The 10398-nt window shown below is 53.7% G+C and overlaps 2 protein-coding genes across 3 annotated transcripts in view; both read left to right on the forward strand.

Annotated features, from left to right (window-relative positions):
- The first annotated feature begins 754 nt into the window (after positions 1–754).
- IGFBP6 (insulin like growth factor binding protein 6) lies at positions 755–4679 on the forward strand. 2 transcript variants are annotated; one of them, XM_023513624.1, is made up of 4 exons: positions 755–1306; positions 3155–3300; positions 3473–3592; positions 4343–4679. In XM_023513624.1, the coding sequence occupies exons 1-4, from the start codon at positions 976–978 to the stop codon at positions 4463–4465; spliced, it is 720 nt and encodes a 239-aa protein (XP_023369392.1). In that variant the 5' UTR covers positions 755–975; the 3' UTR covers positions 4466–4679. The 2 variants fall into 2 exon arrangements, with proteins under 2 accessions (XP_023369392.1, XP_003790467.1); XM_003790419.3 differs by having other exon boundaries at positions 3161–3300.
- A 1032-nt stretch (positions 4680–5711) lies between these two features.
- The window catches only part of SOAT2 (sterol O-acyltransferase 2), a 14273-nt gene continuing 9586 nt past the window's right edge, over positions 5712–10398 (forward strand). The window contains exons 1-7 of the mRNA XM_003790420.3: positions 5712–5961; positions 6727–6782; positions 7260–7396; positions 7654–7713; positions 8032–8139; positions 8972–9251; positions 9678–9747. Coding sequence (XP_003790468.1) covers positions 5886–5961; positions 6727–6782; positions 7260–7396; positions 7654–7713; positions 8032–8139; positions 8972–9251; positions 9678–9747 — 787 coding nt within the window. The 5' untranslated portion in view covers positions 5712–5885. The remainder of the gene's footprint in view (positions 5962–6726; positions 6783–7259; positions 7397–7653; positions 7714–8031; positions 8140–8971; positions 9252–9677; positions 9748–10398) is intronic.

Below are 10398 nucleotides of genomic sequence, written 5' to 3' on the forward strand. Positions count from 1 at the left end.
ACCCCATGGATGGTTGCGGGAGAAGAGGACAGATTCTGGGAAAGCAGGGGGATGGAGAAGCAGATGACCTGAGGGACGGGGTGGGGTGTGTGTGTACGGGGGCGGGGTGTGTGTGTGGTGTTCTGCTTTCTGGCCACTATCCCTAAGACCATCCAGAATGTATAAGTTCCACTCACTTTTGTTCCACTCCATAGTTTGAACTGGCTGATTCTCCCCTTTCCTGCCTCCCAGGTGTCCGTTCAGGGTTCATTCCTTCCCATCCTCTCTCCATTTCAGCCCCCACTCCCAGTCTCTTCTATCATCTTACCCCAGCCTGGCTCCCCTCACAATCCTCTTCTCCACAGCCACGTAGTACGCTTTCTGTTGCCCCTTTCCTAGTTTGGTCCCGACCTCTTCTTCAGGTCGGTCTACTTCTCTCTCCTGCAGTAGGTTCTCCCAGGACCCCATCATCCCTCATCTGCATCTTCTCTCCACACATTTGCCCACATCCCTCTCCGGAACCCCCATGCCGTCTCTGCTTCCCTGTAACCCCTTGTCTGCTCACTGCCGGTGGGAGCCCTTGCATGCCCCTCATCTTCCTACATAAACACACGCACACAGTGCATTTCGCTGCTGTCCTCCCCTTCTCCCACCCCTCCCCACCCTCCAGTCCCTCCAGCCAGCTGTACAGCTCCCAAATTCCGGGCTAGATTCCCAGGAACAAAGCAAGAAAAATCAGAGCAATTTGGGAAGTAAACAGAAACTGGGAAGGGAGGGGAGAGAGAAGAGTGGGGAGGACCCAGGTGGTGGTGGGGGCTCTCCAGTCCCACCCAGTTTAGGGAATGCCCCTGCCTTCTCCAACCACCCCCCCTTCACCTGGCTCTTAAAGGGCCGGGCCCCAGACTGGCGGCTACTTAAGGCAGAGGGGCGTCGGCGGATAGCAGCTGCGCTGCAACTGCTCTGGAGGAGCGGACGGACGGGGCAAAAATCCTGACCATGACCCCTCACAGGCTGCTGCCGCCACTGCTGCTGCTAACTCTGCTGCTCGCTGCTCGGCCAGGAGGCGCTTTGGCGCGGTGCCCAGGCTGCGGGCAGGGGGTGCAGGCGAGCTGTCCAGGGGGCTGCGTGGAGGAGGAGGATGGGGGGACGCCAGCGGAAGGCTGTGCAGAAGCTGAGGGCTGTGTCAGGAGAGAGGGTCAGCAGTGCGGGGTCTACACCCCTAACTGCGCCCCAGGACTGCAGTGTCTGCCTCCCAAGGACGACAAGGCGCCGTTGCGGGCACTGCTTCTGGGCCGCGGCAGCTGTGGCCGGGCCCGCGCGCCCGCGGGTGAGTCCGGGCCCCGCCTCTGCCCCGCCCACGGAGACCCGCATCAGCCCAGGCGGGGAGCCCTACAAGCGGCAGGATCCTGGGGTTGATGCTTCCTACCCTGACTTGGGGCGGACACTGGAGGGGTGGGGAAGGGGCAAGCCCAGGAGCAGCTAGGCGGGTGGGGTGTGGCGAGAGAACTTGGGGATAAAACTGGAGGTGTCTGAGATTCCCACCTTCTTTCTTGATCACGTATTTATTTTCCCTTGAGGGAGCGGGGAGGAATGGAGGGTTTGGGGCCATCCTATGTGGCCCTGAAGGCTCGGCTCCTTCGACACTAAACGCTCAAGCTGGGGAAAAGACTCAAATGTTATTCCTCACTTCCACTTGGATAAGGAGGAAAGGGAAAACCAGACTTCCAAGCTCAGCATAGCCTGAGAAATGTTTCCTTATATCCTCTTTAACACCAGGGTGGGAAGAGCCTGAACAGAAGAAGGGGTCTAGGACAGAAGATGCTCCAAATCCAGTTGCGCCAGACTTGACTAGGGACAGAGGGCAGGCCCTGCGGGGCCCCCGGGCAGGGAGAAAGAGGTGGGAAAAGAGGGAATCTGCCAAGTCAGGATTGTAATTTAAACCTGCTCAGAATCCTTCACCCACCTACCCCGCCCTACTCCAGGGAGGAGAATGGAAGCTGAGTCATTGGGTGGGTGGGGCAGAAGTGAATCAGCACTCAAAGGATGGTGGGGGGTGGGGAGTGGCAGAGAGATGAGGAAGGCATGAAATGCAAAGTGCCCCTACCACCCACATCTGAGCTCCCATTTTCTTCCATGAAAGGGATGGAAAATAAACTTGCTGTTACTTTGGAGTGCAGTCTTAGGGGTCTTTCTAGAAGGAGTGGTCTGGGGTTGGTAGGAGAAGGCAGTGTGACTTATGGTCATGATTGGATAATAAATGGAGGGAATGTGGGACAGGGTCTGAGGAAGTTGGGGTTCGGTAAGGGAGAAGGATCACACTCAGGATTGCAAAGGAAATGGGCATGGAGAGAGAGAGAACCTGCGTCAGCGGTTCTAATATCTAATTTTACAGTGGGGGCAAATTCCAACCAGTACATGCTCCCCTCCCTGCCTTTTCCTAGCCCTGACTTATTTCCTCACCCCTTCCCAGTCCTGAGCTCTCCCCAGGCCCCCCAGAAACTTTCTCCAGAGCCAAGAACAACCTGAAGCCCCACATTCCTTGCACCTTTGCAACCTGCCCTCAGCCCATCTGGGTTAAGGGGAGTTGAATTCATGTGTTCCTAAGACCTTGGAGTTGAGATGGCCTGGGCCACAGGAGACCAGAGGGAGAGGTCCCCACTGCGGTGCCCCCAAAGTAATCACATCTCAGGCCTGGGAGGGGTGGGTTGAGTCACAGCAGGGTCACAGCGGGGACACGCATTCCGCTTAGGTCCCTGTTGACCTCTTCCTGCATCCGTTGTTCTACGGCCCCATCTCCCTGGCTTGGTGCGCCCCCTTCTGGCTTCTGGTGGAACAGCCAGTTCTTTTCCCTGAAGCTCAAAGCCTCACCATAATTAATAGTGCTTCGAATTTGTTCTTAGCTTTTGCTTTCCAAATGCTTCTCCCTTATAAGCCTTAAGATTACTCTGGGAAATATTGTCAGGAAGAGCAATAGAAGTATTTTTCAGAGGAAGAAACTAAGGCCCGCATAAGGTAACAGTGGAGCCAGGTTTTAACTCTCCTCGCTTTTCTCCCCATCCACAGGCCTCCCTCTGTCTCACACTTCAGTGGGTAGTGGTGGGAAAGCTCCTCTCCTCCTACCCCTGGCCATTGGCATCTGCCTAATTTCTGGCCCCTTCTCCCATTCTTCCTATGGTTGTAGATGAGAATCCTAAGGAGAGTAAACCCCAAGCAGGGACTGCCCACCCACAGGACACAACCCGCAGAGACCAACAGAGGAATCCAGGGACTTCTACCACTCCAGCCCGGCCCAATTCTGAGAGTGTCCAAGACACCGAGATGGTGCGTTACAGCAGAAGGGCTGGGGAACCTTGGAAACTTCCACTGAGATTTTTCCCTTTGGCTTGGAGGAGTCTCTGATGCCAACTCTGAGAGCCTGGCTGGGGGGACCCTGAGGGCTGTGCAGAGGGGTTGGGCTGGAGGAGTTTTGAGCTGCCTACCCTGCCTCCCCCAGGGCCCATGCCGAAGACACCTGGAGTCAGTGCTGCAACAACTCCAGACCGAGGTCTACCGAGGGGCTCACACCCTCTACGTACCTAATTGTGACCACCGAGGCTTCTACCGGAAGCGGCAGGTGAGACTATGCCTCTCCTCCTCATGCTCCAGAGTGAGGTTCTTATGAGGTTTGGGGGAAGGGTTACAAAGTTGGGTAAATAAGACACTTTTAGAACCTACACAGACATAAAGAATAACTAACCTGGCCAGGCACGGTGGCTCATGCCTGTAATCCTAGCATTCTGGGAGGCCAAGGCAGGTGGATGGCTTGAGCCAGATCAAGACCTCATCTCTGAAAATAGCTGGGCACTGTAGCAGGTGCATGTAGTCCCAGCTACTTGGGAGGCTGAGACAAGAGTTTGAGGTTGCTGTGAAATATGGCACCATGGCACTCTCCCAAGGATAACAAAATGAGACTCTGTCTCAAAAAAAAAAAAAAAAAGAATAACTAACCATCATATCAGACTTAAAGTACTTAAGGAATGGGCTAACTCAGTGGCTGTCAGACTTGAGGCATGGAATCATCTGGAGGGCTCATCTGCAGTTTCCAATTCAAGTATGTCTGGATGAAGCCCGAGAATTTGCATTTCTAACTGGTGATACTGGTGTGGTTGATTTGGGAACAGCACTTTGAAAACTACTGTTCTGGGCTAGTAGAATCCACACAATTTATTGGTTGAAGAGAGGGAACCCAGGAACGGGAAGCCAGTGGGCCTCACTTCTCAGGAAAGGCTCATATGCTTCTGCGTCCTCAGACCTAAGAGTCCCCTCCCATTCTCTTACTGGAAGCCTTGGGCTTCATCCCTGATATGTGTGCCTGTCTTCCCAGTGCCGCTCCTCCCAGGGACAGCGCCGAGGTCCCTGCTGGTGTGTGGATCGGATGGGCCAGCCCCTGCCAGGGTCTCCAGAAGGTGAAGGAAACTCCCCTTGCCCCAATGGGAGTAGCACCTGAAGCTGGTGGGTGCCAGGGGCTGCAGGGCCACTAGCAGGAGCATGGGGCTGTCATCTTGGGTTATTTGTTGAGTGATGACTAATGCAGGGGCTCTGAGCTCTGTGATCCAGCCTCTGGTCCTGACCCCTTGCCCCCTCGCCCATGGCCCTTACACATCTGGTTGGAGAGATTGTTGGTGTTGGCTTCGGTTGTTAATAAAACTGTACTGGGGGTCTCTGGCTTGTCTCTGTGTCTACTTCTCACAGTTCTGGAACTCCCAGCCCTGTCTCTACCCCTATTGCAACCCACCCTCAGCATTCCTCCTTTCCCATGGGCTACCTTCAGTTCCTCCTGCTGCACTTGGAACACAGAAGACAGCCACTGGCAGAAGGGCAGAAGGTCTGAGGCCTACAACCTCACCCAGCTACCCACCCGGAGTTGGGAGAGTGAAGCACTGATTTCATAGCCTCAATCTGTTACGACCTTGTTTCCAACACTGATCTTTGGACACAGGGGAGGGGAAGGATTAATAGTTAATCCCTAGCAGGAACCCAGCAACGGGGAATTCTCAAAGCATTTACTCTTCTGTTACTTCCTTACTAAAAGGGGAAGGAAATTATTATTTATTTATGAGCTCAGCCTATGTCCTTGAAACATATGATTTTACCTAGACTGCCTCATTTAGTGCTTACCTTATGAGGTAGGGATTTTTACCTCCATTTTTCATAGGTGGAAACTATGTCTTTAAAAGTTTGGGTCCCTTTCCTGAAATTACATAGCTAGTAAATAATTGAAGGAAGTTTGCTTCTGGTTCTCCAATATGTGCCAAGAGTTGAGAATCCTTAGGTGCTGAATAAGGTGCCCACATGCTAACCCAAGTGGTATCAGGAAGACCTGACTTTCAGTGTCCTTGGCACCCAGCGTTTCCTAAATAGGCCAAACCACTGTGGGAGTCACAGGTGCCAACACCATCAGAACTTTACCGTACACTTGATCATACATCCGTAGTCTCTGGAAGCTGAGTGCACTAGTGCCACATACATGGAGATGTCCTGACCCCTCCCTGACCTTCCTCCTGTTGGGGGAGAGATGGAAGGCCAGCTATGCTGGGTGGTAAGCCTCAGAAAAGCAAGGTTCCCATCCCCATGCACAGTCACCATTCCTGTGGGAAGGACAGCACACTCAGAGTCTGGGTGGTGACTGGCGCATTAGGAGATGCAACTGTTCCTGTGACAGACAGCAGAGCAGAGTCTGTAGCAGGGCTGCCCTCCGGATCAGATAACCTATCGCTCTGGGAGGTCCTCTACTCCTGAAAGGACTTTAGTCCTTGGAGCTGTCAGCTGAGCTGAGTGGGACAAGAGCTGAGCAGGGCACCACAGTCTGTGAAGGAAAGGAGGGAACACAGGCAAGGGCTACCTGCTGCCCACTCACAACCCACATCATGGAGCCCAGGGCAGGCTGTTTGCGGAGAAGAGATGGGCAGAGAGGGGAGCAGGAGGAGCGACCTTCTGGAGAAGGTGAGTCACCCTCTCAGAGTGCAGAAGGTTCAGGAGGGGGTGGGGAAAGAAGCATTTTTTTTTTTTTTTTGAGACAGTCTCACTTTATCGCCCTTGGTAGAGTGCCATGGTGACACAGCTCACAGCAACCTCCAACTTCTGGGCTTAGGCAATTCTCTTGCCTCAGCCTCCCGAGTAGCTGGGACTACAGGTGCCTGCCACAATGCCCGGCTATTTTTTATTGGAGTTTGGCCAGGGCCAGGTTTGAACCCACCACCCTCAGTATACAGAGCTGGCACCCTACCTACTGAGCCACAGGTGACACCTGAAAAGATGCATTTTTTGAGGGGAGCTTCCTACTGTCTATCCTTCCTGCTGTCTTAGAAGGTCGAGGAAGGCAGACCCTGGCCTCTGCCCCAGGCCACCCAGTTGGGAGATGGAGGAGAAAGGGGCTATTGACAGCTATGGCCCCACCTTCTCTCTCTGACCCTTTAGCCCCAGAGGGTAAATGAAACAGCTTCCTGTTCCCTGGGCACACATCTTCTAATCATGTCATCAGGCCCCCTGCTTGCCGATGGCTTCCACATTCTCCAAAAATAACTTCCTCTTCTAGTTGCCCACCCATGACACTAGATATGCGCAAGATGGGGTCGGGGCCAGGAGAAGGCTACTGAACATTCAAAGAGTGTGTCCTGGACAGAAGATGCTTCTGAGTCCACAAGGCAGCAGCACCCTAACCCATCCCCCTTGTCCCTCTTGTATATGCCTTTTGCTCCTTCCTCCTAGGAAATGCTGAGATGCACAGAACCTCAGACTTGGTGCAATGGTCCCAACATATGGAGGTGAGGGACATCAGAGGTCAGAGGTCAAGATGGAGAGGTCTCGGGGTGGCAGCAAGCAGGGCTGAGGACTAACTTGTTGATAAAGATGATGTGTTCTTGAGTGAAAAGATCAGGTTAGAATTCAGGGTTGAGATGGAGGGGTCCTCAGGCCAAGACTCAAAGTCAGCCAATGAGCAGTCTTCCTGTTTGTGGGGCTAGAGGTCAGGGGTTAAAGAGTGAGGATAAGCCATGATGTGGCTGGAGTTCAGACCCAGGGAGTAGAAGCCTTGCTCCTGCTGTCATTTCTTGGTGCTCACAACTGCCCTGGGAAGCCAGAAGAGCAATTCTTGGAGAACCTCTGGCAGGAACCATGGCTTATTCATCTTTTTGTCCCTGGCACTATGCCTGGCATAAAGAGAACCTCAGTAAATGGTGAAATGAAAGGATGGCTCAAGGGATGGAGGGACAGGTGGGCCCTGCCCTGGCTTTGTCCTACAGGCTGTGAAGACACAATTGCTGGAACAAGCACAAGGACAGCTGATGGAGCTGCTGGATCGTGTCACGTGGGAGGCTGTACAATCCTACCCCTCACAAGGGAGGCCTCTGCCCCCTACTCCCCTAGTTTCTTTGAGCAGGTGAGTCTGAGGGGCTAGGGAGCTGAGGAATGGCTGCAGCCAGCTCTTTCACAGCAAGGATCTTATGGCACAGACCACATCTTATGCACCCTTTGCCAGCCTCAGTATGACTCTGACTTCAGCCTTCCCTCTTCTTCCCCATCATCTTGTCTTCCCGCAATGGTCTCCACGTTCTGACCCTTGCTCTGCTTGGCCCTGCCCTCTGCCCACTGCTTTCTTCCCTTGGGGCCTGACTCTGAACAAATGTCTCAATTCAGGACACAGGAGCCACCCCTAGGGAAACGGAAAGTTTTCATCATTCGCAAGTCCCTGCTTGAGTAAGTCGGGGGTGAGGACAGGGCATGGGAGGAAAAGAAAGGGCTTCAGCCAATGGTCCAGGTCACCTCACTTCTGATCCTTAGGCTCTAGGAGGTTTACAGAAGGACTGGGAGAGGGTTTCTAAAGTTCCTATTTCCCCATGTGCTCTGGGCATGGTTGTGGAAGAAAGACCACCAGGAAGAAAAGTCTTAAGCACATCCCAGCTTTTAGCTGGGAGATCCAGATCACTAGCTCCCATGCCCTCATCTGTACAGAACCGAGCCAGTCCACATGGCTCAGAGAACTCTCCCACACTGACATTAGGCCCCTGTCCCTAGTGAGCTGATGGAGGTACAGCACTTCCGCACCATCTACCACATGTTCATCGCCGGCCTGTGTGTCTTCATCATCAGCACCCTGGCCATCGACTTCATTGATGAGGGCAGGTAGGCCCCCACCCCCGGGATAGGCACACTGATTGGATTAGACCCTCTGGATTCCTGGGTCCCTAGTGTCCCACACTACTTCCAACAATCTTCCTAATCAAATGCACTCTCCAGCCTTTGATGGCCTTTGGTCTGTCCTCCCAGAGCCAGCCATTCTAGAGACACCATCATGCTCCCTTTTCAAACATCACTGGAACCGTGCCCTGAGACACATGTACGTGCACGCACATGCTTGTCCACATGTGGCCTTTTCAAGTCTGTTCTATTCAATTCAAGTGACCTCCATGGAGTACCTACTAAGTACCAGTCCTTGGGGCCAGAGAAGTGAACAGGGCAGACCCCATCACCATCGGGGAGGTACTCCCCATCTCTCAGAGAAGACAGACACCCACCCAAGTGCCTTGCTGGGTAGTTGACCCCACAGAGCATCCCTATGACTCTGAGGATGCCCCTCCCAGGCCTGTATGCCCCAGGGGTCTGTATTCTCATGCCCTCCCCACCCCCCAGTTAGGCTTAGCAACAGCAAAAGGAAGAGGACAAGGGCCTGCAGGTCTAGCAACGGTACTTCCTTTTGGTAAAATTTTTATTGCCAATTATCCAAGTTTGATAAGGATAAGATCCCAGTGAATACACTTTTTTTTTTTTTTGAGACAGAGTTTCACTTTGTTGCCCTCGGTAGAGTTCCATAGCGTCACAGCTCACAGCAACCTCCAACTCCTGGGCTTAGGGATTCTGTTGCCTCAGCCTTCCAAGTAGCTGGGACTACAGGCGCCCAACACAACGCCCGGCTATACAGTAGACTTTTGCCTGCTTTGTCTCTCCCCACTTCAAGGCTGGTGTTGGAGTTTGACCTACTGATCTTCAGCTTTGGACAGCTACCCCTGGCGCTGGTGACGTGGGTCCCCATGTTCCTGTCTACCCTGCTGGCGCCCTACCAGGCCCTGCGGCTGTGGGCGAGGCCGGGGGCCGGAGGCGCTGCCAGGACGCTGGGGGCCGGCCTGGGCTGCACGCTGCTGGCCGCCCACGCCGCGGTGCTCTGCGTCCTGCCGGTTCACGTGGCGGTGGAGCACCAGCTCCCGCCCGCCTCGCGCTGCGTCCTGGTCTTTGAACAGGTGAGGGGTGAGCGCCGCTCCTGGCAGGAGGGAAGGGGCCGGGCCATCTCTGCAGGGGGCGAGCCTTTCATGGAGTATCAGCGGCAAAGTCGCCTATGAGGGACCTAGGGGAACCTGAAGCCTCTAAGGAACAGTAAACACAAGGGGCGCCACTACTCCACTAGGCAAACACAGTCTGACACCGCGGTGACAGGGGCTTGGCTGAGTGGGGATCCCGCCCTGGCCTCTCCTGTCTCTTCTCGCCCCTTCTTCCCAGCAGCCGACTGTGTTAGGATATAAGGCATCCGACAAAAAGAAAAAGTCTGGGCTCCTACCACAGAGATTTCACACTCTGCCTGTCTCTGTCTGGTAAATGAGAGGGCTGAGAGGTTAAGTGATTTGCCGAACGCCACACAGCAACTTGGCCTCCCTTCCACTCTGCCTCAGGTCAGGCTCCTGATGAAGAGCTACTCCTTCTTGAGAGAGGCGGTGCCTGGGATCCTTCGTGCCAGAAGAGGTGAGGCTGGCAGCTGGCCCTGTTGTAAACTCAGTCCTGTGGACTGGTTGAATGAAGCCCTGCCTTCCCCACATCTTGCCCCCAGGCCACGCTCTGGCCTCCCCCTGGGCTGTGTGGGCCTTAGTCATTAGGCAGTCTCAGGTCCCACCTCTGAGAGTTGGCTCTTCTGTTACCAGGACTTCTGGCCTTTTCCTATTTCCAGGCCCAGTGTGAAAGGATCCAGGGTACATGAACCTTACTAAAGCATACCTCAGAGATATCTTGGGTTTGGTTTTAGACTCCTGCAGTAAAGCAAATGATGAATTGGGGGGGTTCCTCTGCATACATGGGTCACTATGAAAGTTTTGAGGCAGACTGTATTATGGTCCATTAGTTCACTTTCAAGAAACACAGTCAACAGTCCTTCCTGATTCACCCATATAAGTTTCAACTTGCTGTGCTTATCAGTGTTGCTGGGAGGACTTCATTTGAATTGTGTATGTCTCAAAACTTTCATAATGATCATGTACAAGAGTTATGTTTACACTATACAGTAGTCTAAGAAGTGCAGTAGCTTATGTCTAAAAACACAATGTATAGGCTCGGCGCCTATAACTCAACTGGCTAAGGCGCCAGCCACGTACACCTAAGGTGGCGGGTTCGAATCCCCAG

The sequence above is a fragment of the Otolemur garnettii genome, unplaced genomic scaffold (genome assembly GCF_000181295.1).
Source record: "Otolemur garnettii isolate 467f Iridium unplaced genomic scaffold, OtoGar3 scaffold00043, whole genome shotgun sequence".
Taxonomy (NCBI): Eukaryota; Metazoa; Chordata; class Mammalia; order Primates; family Galagidae; genus Otolemur; species Otolemur garnettii.